Source organism: Haliotis rubra, unplaced genomic scaffold (assembly GCF_003918875.1).
Source record: "Haliotis rubra isolate DU_JTF1 unplaced genomic scaffold, ASM391887v1 Scf218, whole genome shotgun sequence".
In the NCBI taxonomy this organism is placed as follows: Eukaryota; Metazoa; Mollusca; class Gastropoda; order Lepetellida; family Haliotidae; genus Haliotis; species Haliotis rubra.
Genome location: NW_025766203.1, coordinates 821,308 through 841,468, shown reverse-complemented (window position 1 = coordinate 841,468; position 20,161 = coordinate 821,308). Strand labels below are relative to the sequence as shown.

Sequence of the window (20,161 nt, the reverse complement as noted above, 5' to 3'; positions counted from 1 at the left end):
CCATCAAAACCAGTCATGAATCGCTTCATCACTGAGAGAATAACGCAAGTGGAGACTAAGTCATTACAGTGACAAATATCTGTCAGAAAGGATTTGAATAGAAATGCCTTGATCAGACAGCATGATATACTGAATACATAGAAACTAACTATTAATGATCCGGCAAAAGTAAACATTTATCAACGATAGCAAAACTCGGTGTCAGCAAAATCAAATCTGGTGAATGTGTGATGACATTGAAAGAAATGAACTGTTTGAAAGTTTGTGTGATATCATTGATGTGATTACCTTTGTTGACTGGTGGTCCAATGATGGCGATGTCATTATGTCTCACCATGTACATGACGTCATAGCATTGTCAGGGCATTGTACAAAATATACTGTCAAAACGATCTCGTTTGATCTCACACAAGCGATATCTCACGTGGAACAGTTTTGGATGATATATATATATAATTATATATTATTGAACGGGGGACTTTGTATTCAGCAGCGTCCGTCCGTACGTACGTACGCCCCGATTCTTGTTAACGCGGTATCTCATGACCTGTTGTTCCCAATATCTTCAAATTTGGTGACACTGGGGGAATACACAGATACCAGTTGACTTGGGTGACCTTGACTTTATCTTCAAGGTCACCACAACACTTTGACCACTTTTCAGACATTTGTTAACGCGATATCTCATGAACTTTGGGACCCCATGTCTTCATGGTTGGTGACAACCTACATTGGGGCATGACGCAGACACCAGTCGATTTGGGTGACCTTGACCTTATCTTCAAGCTCACCACGACACCTCTAACACTTTTCAGACACTTGTTAACGCGATATCTCATAAAACATAGCACTCAATGTCTTCATTTATGTCGACAGCCTACATATGCAGACACCAGTCTTTATAGGAATCTTGTATGTGACCAAAAAGGAAAAACTAGTAAATATGTTATAAATATTTCATTCTTTTTAGCGGTGGGGGACATTGCCATATTGGTGGCAAACTCTTGTTCTCCTTTCATTTAACCACGCTTCTGTCTATCTGAAGAAGTAGATGACAGAAGACAGTTGTTTCATAGACTCGGCCATTGCAAACCATGTCATTCATAAGTCATAACAAAGAAAGGCAGGAGGTGCTATTTGTTGGTGAAGTAGAACTGATCTCGCCAAAATTAACAACTTGTGCAAAGGATTTACCTGTAATACATGTCACTGTATTTCCATCCATCCAGGATCATGGGTGACTGACACTGCCCTACCCCCCACAAACCACCCCGAAATGTGAAGCATTACAGTCAGACGAATTTAAGGATTGCAATATCGCATTTTCCACGACTTCCAGTCAGAGTCGGAAATCAGCGTGAAAGATGAGGTCGTCCTGTCGAACAGTGTACATCTTTCTTGACTGTTCCTGTGACTGAACATCCCACACTGAGGGTGTAGAAAGCACCCTCTGGCACAGGTTAGATAGTCTGTGTTAGATTTGTCTTCGATGAGACCGTTGGTCCACTTGCCTGAGACACTGCGAAAATCTCCTTTGCATGTTTCTCCTGAATCAGCAAGAAATGAAACATGTTTTAGCAAACCGTGGTTTGTGAATAATAGTCTATTTACTGTGCATCATGTGTATCAGAAAATACAAGAAGTTTGACTATCTATTTGCAATTGATGGAACTACACAAGTAAAACTTTTGAGACGTTACCTAAACGGATTCGATGAGGGGTTCCATTGAAACTCTTCAGGCCTAATCGTTTGACAGAGCCACCTGTCGGGTCTGTTACATCGAAGACTTTGTTGACTCCAATCGTTTTGCCTTTTCCATAAGAAACGTTTCCATTGCCCCAATATGCCCAGAACCATCTGTAATATGAAACAAGATGTTACGAAGGCTATAATTCAGTTGTCATCCGTTCTCTCTGTTGATCACAATTGGAACTAGATGTTCATGTACATGAATTGTTCGTGAAAAATGAAACTACGAATTTCCTTTAAAAGGGTGCTGATTTAGGTTGTTCCTAACATTCCATTGCCCACATTTTTACACCACAAGCTAACGCTATATCAACGGCTCTTACGTATATTCAAAGACAAACTAAACATAAACAATACATAATCTTTTCCGATTCTCTTTCGTGCGTTCAGGCTATTAAGATCCTTCTTGTAAACAGAAATGACTATATTGTATAATGGTCTTGCTACTGGACAATGCGACATCGTCTTTTGTTGGTTACCCAGCCAAGTTGGCATTTCTCGGAACACAATGGCGGATCTTGCTGCTAAGGCAGCACTCAACATATCTGTGACACCACTTCTTATTCCATACTCTGATTAAAAAGCTAGCATTAGAACCTACATCCGTGATCTGATGCAGAAGAAGTCCGACACCCAAGTTGGTATCAATAAATTACATGCAATAAAACCTTATATTGGTTACACCTACATGAGTTGTCAGTCCAGATTTAAAGAGGTCATCATGCGACGATGTCGTATTGGCCACACAAGATATACTCATGAATACCTATTGAAAGGTGAGGATCCTCCGTTTTGGATCCCTTCTGATAAAAGAATCACGGTCAAGCATGTCTTGAATGACTGTGTTGAATATTCCATCACAAGGGATAACTATTTTAAATCACGAACTATGTAGAATCATTTTAATAGTATCAGTTCTCATTTAATCATTGCATTATTAAAACAATTAGATTTGTTAAATGATTTGTAAATAAATACATATTTTATTATTGGTAGTTTAAATCAGTAACTGAGATGGTTAGTGGCTGTACTCTCAAAGGGGGTTGAAGTAGCGTAAAATTATTGTCCTCCTGAGAGGGTACTTTAAACGTAGTATTCTTGTTTTAATTTTGGCTAACATTTCTTACAATCGCCAGCAGCTGAAGGGATGGTGTAAATCCAGCTAGGGTCCATGCAGGTAGCAAAGGTACTGTAAGTTCCCATAGTCCCTAGTATGGTGATCTACCTTCAGTTGTTGGCGATCTATAGCCCGTGATTTATATTGTATTGTCTTCTTTAATTAAAATCTTTTAGTTTGACATGCTAGTTTGAAATTCTAATCTGCGATAATCTAGTTATATTACTGTCCTTCGTTGACAGGTTTTTACAATTTACCATTACTTACTATGTATACAATTGATTGTTCTCGTCACGATATGGATGAAATATTGCCGATGTGACGATAAATTTTAACTCACTCACTTACTCACTCACTCACTTTTGTTGGTTACTCAGCCATGGTGGCATTTCTGGGAACACAATTCTATAGCCGTTTTTTACATTTTCCTGTCATTTCTACCTACCATGTTTTAGATTTCATTACTAGTTTTAACTGGATTTCTGTGATATACAAGTAGTGTTATTCTTCTTCGTCAAAAGGTTGTAATTTCTAATTTTATTGGTGTGTGATATAATCATTAATTGTTCTCGTCACGATATGGCTGATATATTGCCGATGTGACGATAAATATTAACTCACTCACTCACTCACTCTAGGAACACAATGGCCGATCTTGCTGCTAAGGCAGCACTCTGTGACACTACTTCTTATTCCATACTTTGATTACAAAGCTAGCATTAGAATTACATCTGTGTTCTGATGGAGAAGAAGTGGGACACATGCAATAAAACCCTATATCGGTTACACCTACTTGGGTTGTCCAGATTTGAAGAGGTCATTATGCGACGATGTCGCATTGGCCATACTAGATATACTCACGAATATTTATTGAAAAGTGAGGATCATCCGTTTTGCATTCCTTGTGATGAAAGAATCACGGTCAAGCATGTCCTGCTTGACTGTGTTGAATATTCCATCACAAGGGATATCTATTTCAAATCACGAACTATGAAGGATCTCTTTCATTTTTTTATTCTTAAAAGAGATAGATTTGTGAGTGAGTGAGTTATTATTTAACGTCAATTGGCAATATTTCAGCCATACCGTGACGAGAACATATGTGACATTGAAATGGAATAGATGCATTTTATAAAAACCTGTCAACGAAGGACAGTAAAACTAATAGAATATCACAAGTAGTGTGGAAAATTAAAACTAATAGCACTATTTGGACAATACAATTTAAAAACTGACACACAGACCTTCATTTAAAACTAGTAATCAAATCTAAAATATTTCAACTATAATGACAATACAATATAAATAGAGGCTATAGATCGCCAACGACTGAAGGCAGATCACCAAACTAGGACCAGGGCTTACAGTGCCTTTGCTACCTGCATGGACCCTAGTTGGATTTATATCATCCCTTCAGCCGCTGGCGATTGAAGTCAAATTTAGCCAAAATTAAAATGACAAGAATACTACATTTAAAACAGCTGGTAAATTTATATTTCCTTTGAATGTTTCGGGACTTATGTACCCTCACAGGAGGACAATAATTTTACGCTACTTCAACCCCTTTGGGGAACAGCCACTAACAATTTCAGTTACTAATCTAAACTACCAATAATAAAATATGTATCTATTTACAAATCATTTAACAAATCTTATTCTTTTAAAAATGCAATAATTAAATGAGAACTTATATTAGTAAAAAGATCCTTCATAGTTTGTGATTTAAAATAGTTATCCCTTGTGATTGAATATTCAACACAGTCAAGCAAGACATGCTTGACCGTGATTTTATCACAAGGGATACAAACAAAACGGAGGATCCTCACCTTTTAATAGGTATTCATGAGTATATCTTGTGTGGCCAATACGACATCGTCGCATGATGACCTCTTTAAATCTGGACTGACAACCCATGTAGGTGTAACCGATAGTTGGTTTTATTGCATGTAATTTATTGATACCTACTTGGGTGTCTGACTTCTTTTGCATCAGATGACGGATATAAGATCTAATAGCAGCTTTGTAATCAGAGTATGGGATCAGAAGTGGTGTCACAGATTTGTTGAGTGCTGTCTTAGCAGCAAGATCGGTCATTGTATTCCCAGAAATGCCATCGTGGCTGGGTAACCAACAAAAGACGATGTCGCATTGGCCAGTAACAAGCTCATTATACAATTCAACGATTTCTAATAAAAGTGGATGTTTACAAGAAAGATTTTTAATAGCCCCAAGACACGAAAGAGAATCACAAAAGATTATGTGTTGTTTATATTTACGGTGTTTATTAATATATTTAAGAGCTGTTAATATGGCGTTAGCTTCTGCTGTGAAAATAGAGCTGTTATTTGGTAGTCGAGAAGATATTGTTCTGGATCCAATGACAGTGGCACATGCCACCGCGCCACCATCCTTGGATCCATCAGTAAATAAGGATTTGTATGTATTTATATTTATTTTTTAATTGATTATATTCTTTTTTATATTGTAATTCATTAGTTACAGATTTCTTAAACTTTAACAGAGTTAGGTCAACTTCAGGCCTCACCAGTTGCCAAAAGGAGAAGAAAGAAGACGGGAAGGAGATATATAGTCCAGCTCAATGCCAGCAGCAGAAATGAATGCTTTAATTCTCAAACCAAATGCAAGAGGCGGAACAAGAGAAGGCTTTTTGTTGTACAGATTCTCATAAAGAGGATTAAAAACACAGTTAAATGCAGGAATTAACTGATTAGAATATAGTTTTGTTACATACTGCAAGTATAATTTTATACGGCGTTGTGTAAGAGATGGCTCATCGGCCTCGACGTAGAGACTGTCAACAGGAGAAGTTCTAAAGGAACCAAGACAAAGTCATAGACCTTGGTAGTCTACAGAATCTAATAGTTTGAGGTTACTTCTGCATGCTCCACCATAAACGATGGAACCATAATCAAGTTTGGAACGTACCAGTGATCGATATAGATGTAGGAGGGTAGCTTGTTACCCTCCCCACTTAGAATGGGAAACGACTTTCAACAAGTCAAGTGCCTTCAGGCATTTAGTTTTAAGGGATTTAATATGTGGCAGAAAAGTTAAATGGGAGTAAAAAATTAGACCCAAGAACTTGGCCTTCTTGACAACTTTGTTGGGCGTACTATCTAGAGATATTTCAGGGTCTTTATGATGTTTGTATTTACGGCAGAAATGTATGCAATTAGTTTTCGATTTAGAAAATTTACAGCCATTTTCAAGACACCATTTATTTATCTTGTTTAAACACAACTGCAGTTGCCGCTGAATGGTATGCATATGTTTTCCGCGACAAGAAATATCAAAATCATCCACAAATAACAATCCATCTATTGAATCATTTAAAACTTTTGATAAACTATTTATCTTTATACTAGATAGTGTGACAGACAAAATTCTGCCTTGTAGAACATCCTGATCCTGATTGTAATGATCAGACAGGGTAGAACCCACGCGGACTTGAAATTGTCTGTCTTTTAAAAGTTGGCTATAAATTGAGGAAAACTGCCTCGCAATCCGAAGCCATGTAAATCTTTTAAAATGCCATATTTCCACGTAGTGTCATATGCCTTTTCAAGATGAAAACAGATAGACACAGCGTGTTGTTTATTAATTAGAGCGTTTTTAACAAATGCTTCCAAACGCACTAACTGATTGACAGTACCTCTATTTTTATGGAAACCACATTGTATATCTGTTATAAGGTTATTTGTTTCCAAGTACCAAACAAGTCGATTATTTATCATTCGTTCCATGGTTTTGCAAACACAGCTAGTTAGTGAAATAGGTCTATAATTTGACGGATCTGTATGATCACGTCCAGGTTAAGGTATTGGTACTACTATAGCGTCACGCCATGAGGGAGAAAAGTTACAAGATGTCCAATATCATCAAAAATATTTAAAAGAGTTTCTAGACAGGATTCTGGTAAGTGCTTCAGGAGTTGATAATGTATGTTATCAGCCCCTGTAGCAGTATCGTGAGCTTGTTCAAGAGCAGTATGGAGCTCATGAATAGAAAATAGTTCATTATAGTCTTCCCCATTATCTGAATTGAAATTAATAGTTTTCTTTTCTTGTTGTTTTTGAAATTGTTGGAATTAAGGCACATAATTAGAAGAGGAAGAGTGTTTAGCAAGAGTTTCACCCAGTTTATTCGCAATATCTAATTTATCAGTAAGTAATTGATCTCCATGTTTAAGATGATGGACGCTAGATTTAGTACAATTACCTTTAATTTTCTGTACCATGTTCCAAACTTTGGACAAGGGTGTTCGAGAATTTATTTTGGATACATGATTTTGCCAAGATTGGCGTTTAGTTTGTTTAAAGGTACGCCACGCTTTAGCATTTAAACATTTTAATTTGTTTAAATTATGCACCATAGGGTGGCAACGGAAATACGTTCTGCTTTTTTCCTTGCCTTCCTAGCTTGTTTGCACTCATCGTTGAACCAAGATTTTCGAATATGTGGAATTGCATAGGATTTTGGTATGCACTCATCAGCTATGATATTCAGTTCATCGGCAAAACATTCGATAGCATCAGGAACGTCAATAAAATGTTTAGGTTTACGTTTTGTAGCACACAGTGTTTCATATAAAGCCCGGTTAGCCTATTTAAAATTCCGCCTTGATGATGTAGGTACACAGATGGAGTTACAGGTTTTAGTATAGTAGGAAAATGGTCACTTCCACAGAGGTCGTCGTGGACTGACCATTCAAGTTCATTTAATAGTTCTGAATGTGTGACTGACAAGTCGAGAGCAGAATAGGCTCCTGTACCAGGGTGTAAATATGTGTTGAAACCAATCATTATAAAGACATAAATCATTATCTGAACAAAACTCCTCCAGTAATTTTATCTTTAGCGTTTGTAGTTGTACTACCCCAGAGTGGGTTGTGCCCATTTAAATCTCCCATAATAATACAGGGCTTCGGGAGTTGGTCATATAGAGCTTGAAAATCGGTTTTGTGAAACGTTGAAGACGGAGATATATAGAGAGAGCATAATGTAAACGCAACGTTAATCAGCCTGAAGATTAGTAGTTAAATCGACAGGGCTATGGATAAGGTTCTGTTTGACTAGGATGGAAGATCATCCAGTGGACCTGTCACCCGAAGGTGAAAAACAATGATATGCATTGAAAGAACGTAGGACAAAAACATCTGTCTGTTTTAAATAGGTCTCCTGCAGACAGAATGCTGATGGTGTTAAATCCTGGACTTAAAGTTGTAATTCATTGAAATTAGTCCTCAGTCCTCTACAATTCCACTGTATAATATGATTGTGATAAACTATCTTTTGGGAGGATTTATTGGGGATCTTCCCCGAACCTTTTTGATGGGCGACAAACTGTACGCCCTAGAACGGACAGTTGAGTTTCCTCAAGGGATCCATATTTGTTGTATAAGTTGATTTGATTTTCTGACCCTTTTGGGGCTCTGCCACTGAGTTTTTTCAAAGAATCTTGCTTCTTACCTTTGCCTTTTAGGGGCTGTGTAGACTGTGATATCAACTGAGATGATGCATCAAGATCAGAGGATGTTTCACATTAGCTTTGAGACGTACTAGGAACTGATTCTGTTGTTTGGGTAGATATTGCAGGTGAGAATATCAGAGGAGATTCAGATTTAACCAAGGTCAAGTTTGTCTGACAGCATGCAGATGATTTTGTTATTCTAGTTGTTGCTTCCGACGGTGATCTGGTGATAGAAGCATAGCTCTCGTTTTGCTCTGAGCTTAGAACTAGTTTTTTGGCATCTGCAAAACTAATGTTTTGGGTGAATTGTATTTTATTTATCTCCATTTGATGTTTCCAAACAGGACAGCTTTTAGAGTTAGAGGAATGATCCCCTGCACAGTTTGTACATTTTGTGACATTACTTTCACAGTCTTTTGTTGTATGTGTCTTCTCACAACAGTGAGCACATACAACAGACAATGTGCAAGTATTGACGCCATGACCGAACGTTTGGCATTTGAAATACCCTAGAGGGTTCGGAATGTACGTTTCTACATTGATGTTACAATAACCTGCTTTAAGAGATTTTGGAGCATTTGGTGAAGAAAATGAAAACAGGTAGGTATTGTTTTTTAGAACAGCATCACAGAGTATGCCTTGATCTTTCATCTCAGAGACAATGTCAAGTTCTGACATATCTGCAAACAATCGATCACGGTCTCTGATGATTGCTGTGCTTGTGTTTAATGTTTTATGAGCTGTGACTGTGACTGGAACGCCGACAAACGATTCTGTACTCATAAGGTTGGTGGCTTGTTGCCGATTTCCACACTCAACCAGCAGAGCACCGGAAGGTAAACGGTTAATATTTTTGACTTCACCGGCAATGCCTTGAATACCCTTAGATATGGCAAAAGGGTTCAAATTTAATGGTGTCTTGTCAACAATTTCAATTACAAGAAATCGTGGCCAGTATTCAATGGACGTGGACAGTCGTTGATCATTATCAACTGGATCAGTGTCCAGTGAACGTTTGGTTTTTTTCAAGGGGGTTTCGTAAGCCATGGTTAAGTTTTCAAGGTTCGTCATCCGAGCTTCCCACCCACCACGGAGTATCACAAGTACAATGCTAAAAACAAGCGGATCTCCGACTTGCAGCACCAAGGATACCCGGATGATATACACCAGCAGAAAAATTAAAAGTTTTAATGATTCCACCAGATTGGCCCATGAGCCACTGCCTTCTGGGCATACGACTCTAGGCAAAAAACATACATGAAATTGTGTACTTAAAATTCTCAGTTCAAAATTTGCCAAGACTTAAATATATCATCTAATACTTTTCAAATTTTGTGCAACATTATATAGTTATAGCACAGGGCTTGGCGTGACCAGCCGATTGATAGAACCGGGCCAGTTCTACCACCCGTCTAGGTGAAGTGAGGGGCGAAGTGGTGTGTTGGGCAAAGGAACGCCCTCAACCACCAGACTCCCGTCCTCCACCGACACAGGGGCGCAACCCACGGCAAACAGGTTGGTGGACCAAATATACCCCCGGGTCCACAACGGGGGGTTGAAGAGCGCTTAGCGTTACCCAGCACCCATCACGAGGTGGTGTCTCTTCACGGGTTCCAATTAAATTTGTTAGTTGATTTGTAAATAGATAAATATTTTATGATTGGAAGATTAAATTAGTAACTGAGATTATTGATGGCTGTATCCTCAAAGGAGGTTAAAGTACCATAAAATTCTGTACAGTACTGTAAGTCTACAAACATTCAAAGTAAATTCAAACTCTCCATTATTTTTACTCGAAGAATATGTGGGTTTTTTAGTGTATGGCTAGATGTGTCTACATTGCTAAAGTCTGAAGGGATGGTGTAAATCCAGCTAGGGTCCATGCAGGAAGCTAATGTACTGTAAGTCCCCATGGTCCCTAGTATGGTGATCTACCTTCAGTCGTTGGCAATCTATAGCCTCTATCTATATTGTATTGTCATTATAGTTGAAATATTTTAGATTTGATTACTAGTTTTAAATGAAGGTCTGTGATACAGTAGTAGTTTTACTGTTCTTCGTCAACAGGCTTTTAATTTCAAACTTTATTGATCTTTGATATAATTATAAATTGTTCTCGTCACAATATGATTGAAATATTGCCGATGTGACGATAAATATTAACTCACTCAATTGACATTTTCTGACATATGTCCAGATGACATTATAAAAGTATTGTAAGTCCCCATGGTCTCTAGTGTCGTAGTATAACTTCAGTTGTTGATGATCACTAGTCCGGTGTATATTGTATTGTCCTAATTTTAATGTTATATACTAGCTAGTTTTACTTTTATATGTGTTCTTCTAGTTAGTTTACCGTCCTTACCTGACAGATTTTATAATGAAACATATTTCTTACCAATGAATAACTTGTTTAGTCAGGATATGGCTGACATATTGCCGATGTGACTAAAAGCACTCTCTCATTCACTCTGATAACATTAGAGTGAGCGAGTTAGTTAAAATTTTAAGTCGCATCGGCAATACTTCAGCCATATCGCGACTAAAAACAAGTTTGATTTTATAATATATATGAGCAAATTATAAAAAGCCTGTCAACGAAGGGCAGTAAAACAACTACAATATCACAGTTATGAATATAAAACTTGTATGTAAATCTGAAATTGTTAAATTACAGAAGACAATACAATATAAAAAGCAGGCTTTAGATTATGAAACCATGGGGACCTTGCTTCCTGCATGGCCCCCAGCTGGATTTACACCATCCCTTCAGCTGTCAACAATTTACACAAATCTAGCCACACATTAAAAGAACATATATTCTGCGATTAAAAAGACTGGATAGATTAAATTGACTTTGAATGTATTTGGATAACATTGCTAAATATTGTGATAGTTATGGTATTTCACACTTGGTATATTATATGAAGGATTTAGGAGCAGTTACGTTTGTTTGGGGGAATTAGTGATAATGGAATGTAGTCACGTTTCGAACATGGTCGGAATTATAAATTAGTTTATAGGGAAACAAAGCGTTTTAGAAAAGTGACACTAACTGGTACACAGCTAAATCACGTTGGGTCAAATGCCGGGGGACACATGGGCAAACACAAATTTCCTTGCAGGGTTGACTGAAATTTGGAGTCAATGATTTTGAACCGAAGCTTCTGAATGAGGACTTTCTTGTGATCGACGGTGGTGACATTTAACAGGAATTCCATATACTATACTCGTATAAGTTGTTTTCTCAGACAAATAATGTCATCTGATTGACAATGCGGTAGTGCCTTTATTTTTACATCTTTAGGCGGGATACATTATTATCTATGGACCCTTAGAATGGTGATTTGCTGGCGATCTATAGCCATTTTGAGTAGTGTATTGTCGTAAATACTTTTATAATTTTAAAGTACATGTTAGGGTTAGTTTACTTCAATCTGTGATATTCTGTGTGTTTTACTTTTATTAAGTGTATTTATTTGTCAATGTATAACGATATGGGGGAAATATTGCCGATGTGACTACAAATCGTAACTCACTCACTCACACTAAATAATGATGACATTGCCTAAGAAACGCACATGTTGTCTTTACTATTCTGGAAAAAGCATGTGGATATCTATGATTTACATTTCATGCTGAAAATGGCTGTAAAGCGCCTGTTGCTTGTGAACCCTTCTGAATAATGGATATTTACTGTATAATATATATCCATTTCAGCATAATACATAATATATTTGGTACATTGGTGTGAATACCTACCTGTATTCGTCACAGTGCAGGATGGAGGCTGTACCATATTCCCTGTATCCATTAGTTGGCCTGATAACTAGTCTGGATCTACCATTGTACCAACCACCAATCAAATATTCAACGAGCTCTGCACCGGTGGTGTCTAGGAGGCTGAGTCCATGGTCCTGGCATGCCTTCACCTCGTACACAATACTTGTACATTCTTCAGCATCAACTCCTAAAGTGGTCAAGTCTTGGATCACTTTATTGGCTCCATTTGTGTAAACTTCCATAGGAACACCTTCAATAAAATGTGTGATTTTAATGTCAAAATGATTATAATACCAACAGTCTGAAACAGTAACATGAATCGACAGCTTCAAGTAGTGGAATTTATATCATTAGCTGCCAAATCCTTTACTGGATAAATAAGAGGGAAAGATGTAATGGTGAACATGACGACGTCAAATATTGTGATAAGGTTACAATCCCTTTATTAGATAAACAGCGGTAGCTCACTTGTTACGGATAATGTTCTAATAGTTCCAATCTAAATTTGATATCTATGTCATCCTCATTATGTAGAGACGTTGTTCACACATATGCTGGGTTTGGCCTGTAAATCACAATACGAGATAACAGAACTAGTTTGTCTTATACATCGCTTGGAGGTATGTAGGAGGATGGTTCCGTGAAGATCCGGGTTAGAGTTGGTCTTCAGCAACCGATGCATCTTGTAAGAAGTGACTAATGGGATCCGGTGGGCAGACTCGCTGACACGTCATCGTATCGATCAATGCTCATGCTATTGATCAGTGGAACTTCTGATCCAGAGTCGATAATTTACAGAATGCCCCCAAATAGCATTAATATTGTTGATTGCGACGTCAAAGAACAAATAAGTAACTTTAATTTCAAAGTAAAATGAAACCTATTAACTGGCATGTAAAGATGATCAAACACTTGTCGTGGTGTTGTCAACGCGCACATCGACAGGGAATTAGCTCAGCGGAGGTACAAGGGCAACATTGACCACATTGAGGCAACATCACCATCTACCCCAGGGAAGTAACGCTACTGGAGGATGTTCTGTTATGGTGATGCAGAGTGTTCTTCACAACCCTGTTCCTCTTCATGTAGTTGCAGCACGTGAAACATTATGTGCTGCGTTCACATTACTTTCTCTTCGACAGTCTCATATATTTAGACACTTCATGACCAACTCCCAAAGACCTGATAGTAATGGGAGATTGGAATGGTGATAATCCACTTTGGGGTAGTACCGACACCAATACAAAAGGAAAATTACTTGAGGACTTTATGCATGTTTAATGATGCTTCTACGACTTATTTACTTTCTGCAACTGGAACTTATTAGTAGATCTGTCAGTTAGAGATTCTAATTTACTAATTAAATTTGAATGGTCTGTCCATAGCGTGCTCGATCGTAGTGACCAATTTCCAACCGTATTAAAATCCGTTCCAACCTTATTAAAATCCGTTACACCATCTGATGTTTCGCCGTGATCAAGATGGAATTTTTCTAAAGCTGACTGAGCAGGCTAGGAATTTCTTTGTTCTAAACCCCTAACCTCTGATGTTTTTTATTGATATTCCCGGCTCTTCTCCGACGAGCTTCACAAAATTATTACAATTTACGTCAATTTTTATTACAATTTGCGTATTATAATTTACGTCAATTTTTATTACAATTTACGTTTTTATTACAATTTACGTCAAGTTTATTACAATTTGCTGCAAGTATTACAATTTGCGTTTTTATTACAATTTACGTCGTAACAGCGGTTAAAGTAGTGTAAATTATTGTCCCCGTGAGAGTGTACGTAAGTTCCAAAACGTTCAAAGTATATTCAATCCTACCATTTTTTTATTCGTAGAATATGTGTGCTTTTAATGTAGGGCTATGTTACGACGTAAATTGTAATAAAAACGCAAATTGTAATACTTGCAGCAAATTGTAATAAACTTGACGTAAATTGTAATAAAAACGTAAATTGTAATAAAAATTGACGTAAATTGTAATACGCAAATTGTAATAAAAATTGACGTAAATTGTAATACTTTTCGTTGCGGTAAAATGTAATAAATATTTACGTAAATTGTAATAACAGTTTTAATCACTCGTAAATACGCGGGTGTTTGTTTTTTGTTGCATTTCATACATCAAAAAAGCTTGTTAGGGCGATAACTCAAGAAAGAAATGATGGATTTTGTTCAAATTTGGTAGCAAGGTATATTGGCGAGATTCACCGACACAAGTGAAATGGAGTGACCTGGAGATAATTTCAAGGTCACAGCAAAAATCTGAGGGTTTTGCCAATATAAAGATTGTTAGCGCGATAACCCAAGAATGAATTGACAAATCTTAGCTAAATGACAAAAATGATAGTCGTCCTGATATATAATCGATATAAACTGTCCTCTGTATCATGTCTTTTCGCAAATATCTTTTGAGGTTTTGATATGTATACATATAAAGTGGGGGTGGGTTTCTCACGGGTATATCTAACACACTTGCATGCATGTGGAGTCGGAGAGGTGGGGGGGTGTTCTAACGGGTATAACTACGAGGGGCGTTCAAATAGTAGTCAGCCTCACCTAGAATATGATACAAATGCAGCTGTTTTTATGTTTTATTTTTCTACATAGTATCTGTCAGCCTCAAGCAAATTGGTTTTGCTATGTTGCAGCCTCACGATCCCATTTTGTAAGACTTTGTATCTTGGCTTGGTACTCCCAAAAAACGTAAAATCTGCAATAAACTGCATCACAAACTTCAGGAAACAAAATATGCTATGTTTGAGATTGGTAGAAGTCGTCTAGAATCAAACTTAGGTATTAAACTGCACAAAAAAGCAATTTGAAACTACAATCGCTTGTTCAAATGACTCCCCATTCTGTTTACTGAAAGAACTCGAGAAAGAAATGATGGATTTTGTTCAAATTTGGTACCAAGGTTTATTGATTGGAGATTGGAGATTTACCGACACCACTTGAATTTTGTGACCTTGAGGTCATTTTAAAGGTCATAGCGAAGGTGTAACAGTTTTGCACATGCCAAGCTTGGTAGCCGCGAACTCAGGAAAGTATTAATAGATTTTGATCCAATTTTATATCAAGGTGTATTGGCGGGATTCCCCCAACACCAATTGATTGGGAAACTTGTGCTCATTTTAAGTTCACAGTGAAAAGTGTTTTGCACATGTCTAACTTTTGCTTAAAGGTAGTACCAAGATGCGTTGGGAGTATCGTCTAACGCCAGTCGAATTCAGTGACCTTCGGATTATTTTCAAGGTCAAAGCGAGTATTCTTGAATATCTCCAAACCTAATGGATGGAATTTGTTCGCATTTTGTATCAAGGCATCAGATGACAGTTTCGGTAACGTTTACATAATTTTCAGGGTCAGACAGAGGATAATTGCTACATTCAGATATCGACATGTGGCGGAGGTAATAGCTATATGTTTGTGACAAACGCTTTGTCATTACTAATTTTCAATTTTTGTTAGCATATGGTTTCTATAATTTCATGTTAATTCTACCAGCTGTGAAATTATTCGTGACACGTCTTAAAAAAGCCAGAGATTATTTGTGTATGTTTCGAAAATTAAAGTTAATTGTTTTTCATTATGGAGTTATTTTCGATGTTGACGCAAGGACATATTTTACGAGCAATAGCTTTCAATAATTTTATTTTATTTCTATTACATTTTGAAGTTCTTCATAGCATATCCCAAAATAACGGGATATTATTTGTTTACGCTTTGAAATGTACGTTTCTTTTTCTTTATTTTCGAATTATTTTCAATGTTGACGCAATGACATATTTGAAGTTAATTTAATGTTTTAATCATATGTGATTTATTATGATTTATGTTTCGATCATACATTCATATATTGCGTTGTCATAGTTTAACCTGGTTCGTATTATTTTCTTCATCATATCACTACATATTATTGTATTTTTATGAGAGGAATTTTAAGTTACATTTGCTAAGGATATCATAAATCGCTGGCGCCTGGTTAGTTATTCCTTGCCACATAGCAGTCAATCTGTCTCCTCATTTGTTGTATTTGATTGATGCATTTAAAATAAAATGTAGAAATGATATTGAATTGCATCATTTGCTTCAAGGAATCGATCAGATGTGCTCGTTATCAAAGTAAAGTCAAAACTTCTTTCTGTAAGGTATACAGTGGAAGTTGACACCTTAATTGTTATGGGTAGACCAAAGAAATCATTTATTTAGTTTCACCGCTCAAAATACAACAAAGAATTCAACGGGTGGCATTAACCTCAAAGAATGATAATAACAATGCTTATAACATACGAGGGCAAATTTATCGGGGATAATTTGTTTTCATGCGATATGCACCGGGTAAAATATCACTTTGTCATGGTGACATGACATCATGAACAATATTATGACGTCACGTTGCTTCTAAGAAGCCGCCTTCTAAATACAACGATGACGGGGAGCCTGCCTTTGTTGGAAAGTAGATTATCGCGTAATTTCCGCAATTAAAGACTTCGTTAATAAATAGAAAATTATATTCGTGACCATAATATGCTAGGTTAACGAGCTAAATATCGGCATATCCCTTCTCTGATTTCGAAAATACCAAGATTTAGGCAGTTGTGTTGTAAACTGATATTTATCTTCTATAAAGTCGGCTATATTCAAACCATGAGATGACAGTTACCAACGTCCGAATAGTGTCCATATATTTTAGAAATCTATAACAATAAAGCACAACCTCACTACTTTTTTTGATAAATGACAAAGGATTAATCAACCATATTAAAAGGTTTCCAGGGTTGAAGGACGAAGCTCATTAAAATCTATTGCCAGCTCTCTTTTAGGGACTGATAAAAGGTTCGAAAATGTGGGTCATAAATGCATGAAAGTTTTTATTGTTGTTCATACCCGTTAGGCCTCCCGCCTCTACATGTATTTGAGATATAACCGTTAGAACCACCCCACCCCCTCTATGTCTTAAAGTATGCTAGATATACCGTTAGAACACACCACACCACTTTTCTGCCCATTTATTCAATTGGGCTCAATCATAGTTGAGAGTTGCTTCTATGGATTTTACATATTTTCCCGCAACACCGATTGATGTGTCATCGGCCAACATTATTTAGATATTTTGTAAATTTCCAGGTAAATCATTGATATATACAAGGAACACAAATCAACCAAGGGTAGATCCTTGAGGAACCCCTGCAGTAACATTTAGTTTTTCATAATGTTCCATTAATAGAGACACACTGTCGTCTATCAGGGCCCGATTGTTCAAAACTCGGTTATCTTTTAACCAGCCGTTAAGTACATTTAACCGACTGTTACCTAATAACAGAGGGTTATCTTGCTGTTCAAAACTCTGTTAACTTTTAACAGGCTGTTAACGTGACGTTAAGTTAACACACCTAAGGATCGCCGCTAACTTCTTAACAGTGTGGTTAACTCGCAAATGGCGCTCATGGCTAACACTGCTTTCATGATGCCAGTTCAGCAAAGAAAGGATAGGGTGTATCGTGGACTGGACTTCGATATTGGAAATTATTCTGACGAAGAGTTACATACGAAACTGTATCTATGCACATCATAGGAACTAAAATACATGTTGTACAAGTACATGATGCCTACGTTTCATCTTTTAACACTTGTGGAAAGGTGTATATAAGCTTTACTACACTAAATGTGTGAATTTCTTCTGTAAATATTATTCAAACAAACACTTTAAAAGAATATAACACGTATACCCTATACCCACGTATGATATGATATTGAACAAGGCTACATGTAGATAATTAAATTAGTTTCATGGAAAAATATCCGAACGATTACATTATAATACTGAAAGTGTAATCGGCGGGATATGGTGATTGTGTATACTCTTATTCTACCGACCTTCACCTCAGAGAAATTACCAAATACACTCCCATTTTAAGAAAGAGAAGAAGCCAGAAATGCCGATTATTACCGTTGTCGTTCTGCGTGATTTTGTGTCAGTCATGGCGTCACGCAGCACAGAAACTTGACAGTTTCGTGTAAACACATCACATTACTGTATTGTATCTATTTTTAATTTCCTATTTCTTGCTACTATGCTCTTTCCATGCAAATGGGTGTCTGAAAATTTGAGAAAATGCTACACAGTGTTTTTTCGAAATTTTCTTTGTTTACATTTCAAACAGGTGTTGTCTTTCGAGCACAGCAGTTGTTTCCACCCCCAATATCTTTCGTTTCACTTTATCTAGACACTTGGTATTGGTGCCAAAAAGACCAGTTGTAAATAGATTCTAAATGTATGAGGAATTCAGTAGGGCTGGGACGAGTAGGAAACAATGGAATCGAGTACCCGCATGTACGTACCCGAATCGGAATCGAGTACCCGGAAATGTCAGAAATACATTCGGGTCAACTTTCTGAATATTCAATCACGATTTGACAGAGATTATTGTAGAACACTTGAACAGTTGGTAATAAGACATTAAAACTGACCCCAAGCTATTTAATTTACGTCTGTTTAACCAATATAGAGAGTAACACCATTACTTACACTCCTCGTTATAACAACGAACGTTTTGTTCCTGCTGCTACTGTAACTTAACTACTCACTGCTAATGCACAGATAAATTACAGTCATTAAAACTATGCTCCATTAATTGGACAATACCAATGATGTACAAACCCGTGAATTTCCGGGTTAGAATATGGATCGTCAGTAACCCATGCTTGTCGTATGAGGCGACTAAAGGGATCGGGTGGTCAGGCTCGCTGACTTGGTTGACATATGTCATCGGTTCCCAATTGCGCACATCGATGCTCATGTTGTTGATCACTGGATTGTGTGGTCCAGACTCGATTATTTACAGACTGCCGCCATATAGCTGGAATATTGCTGAGTGCGGCGTAAAACTAAACTCACTCACTCACTCAATGATGTAAATGTGTGTTACGTCAAAAATGAAAAAGACAAGCTATTGTCTGCCCTTGTCATTACAGAGCTCTCTCCCTTTCCGGATACTCGATTCCTAGAAATAGGACTCGATTTCAGCTGTACCCGACCCGGATTCGAGTACCCGAGTACCCGTCCCAGCCTTAGAATGCAGTGATTCGTGAATATGAAATACAAGTGATGTAATTGGCGTTTCAATACCGGCCTTCGCGAAACGTGATTTTGTAAACACTATCCAATAGGGCGCAAAGTGCACTTGGGCGTTCGTGTGAGTGTATTTATGAAAACATCTGAACACGATTCCAGGCTTATCGGCAACGTTTCAGAATTATTAGTGATTTTATTAAAAACTGACATCATTGTTAATTAATATGCTATTTTTGAAAGTCTATACTCCAAGTAATTATCCTATTTTGTTTTAATATGTCCGTCTGGCATCCCTTCCCATAGATGGATTTTAATTATATTTTTACTAATCATTTCACCAATAGGCCTAATTTCTTTTTCATTCTTCGAATGTTTAAATTGAAGCAAATCATCTTTTAAAAATGCTGCATTGATTGATGAAAACTTAGTTAGCATAAACATTGCTATCGCAACTGATGTGTAGGAAAATAAACATAACATTATTATGTATCTATTTCTGTTGTGAGTGATATGCAGGCCTACTTCGTAGTCACTTTGATTAAATGTTATATTTGAATATCGAAACCTTTTTGTCACAGCGAACACAACACTATCTCTTGTCATATTACACGATAATATTTGGAATTTTTAACTTATTTTATAACAATATCTGAATGCTAATGTTATACACTGATAGGTTCATATAAGGAATACTATGGCACAATAGTATTTCTGTGCCGAATCGTTGCAGTGTTCTATAATACACTTATGAAATATAATATATGTTTTCCGACCGTGAAGTCATTAACAAGAATTATGCATTTTCTGCAGTCACTTGTGAATTGAACTAAATGAAGGTTCATCTGATCAATGAGTATCGAGGAAATTATGTTCATCTATAAATTAGACGCAGCTTCATGTTTTTCAAGACATCTTTCCGGAATATGCGTCTGTG

At 37.0% G+C, this 20,161-nt stretch overlaps 1 protein-coding gene across 1 annotated transcript; it reads right to left on the bottom strand.

The window, feature by feature from the left end:
• Positions 1-474: 474 nt before the first annotated feature.
• LOC124277114 lies at positions 475-12,382 on the bottom strand. The gene is made up of 3 exons (XM_046712773.1): positions 12,120-12,382; positions 1,701-1,858; positions 475-1,547 (listed from the first exon to the last, which is right to left on the bottom strand). The coding sequence occupies exons 1-3, from the start codon at positions 12,380-12,382 to the stop codon at positions 1,303-1,305; spliced, it is 666 nt and encodes a 221-aa protein (XP_046568729.1). The 3' UTR covers positions 475-1,302.
• Positions 12,383-20,161: the final 7,779 nt, after the last annotated feature.

What these genes read in the sequence shown, in the direction of transcription:
- LOC124277114 (XM_046712773.1), bottom strand. Translation starts at nt 12,382, where the DNA reads ATGGAAGTTTACACAAATGGAGCCAATAAAGTGATCCAAGACTTGACC. An exon ending in CTGCACTGTGACGAATACAG is followed by an intron (nt 1,859 to 12,119) that starts GTAGGTATTCAC and finishes TTCATATTACAG; the next exon opens with ATGGTTCTGGGCATATTGGG. An exon ending in CCCTCATCGAATCCGTTTAG is followed by an intron (nt 1,548 to 1,700) that starts GTAACGTCTCAA and finishes TTGCTGATTCAG; the next exon opens with GAGAAACATGCAAAGGAGAT.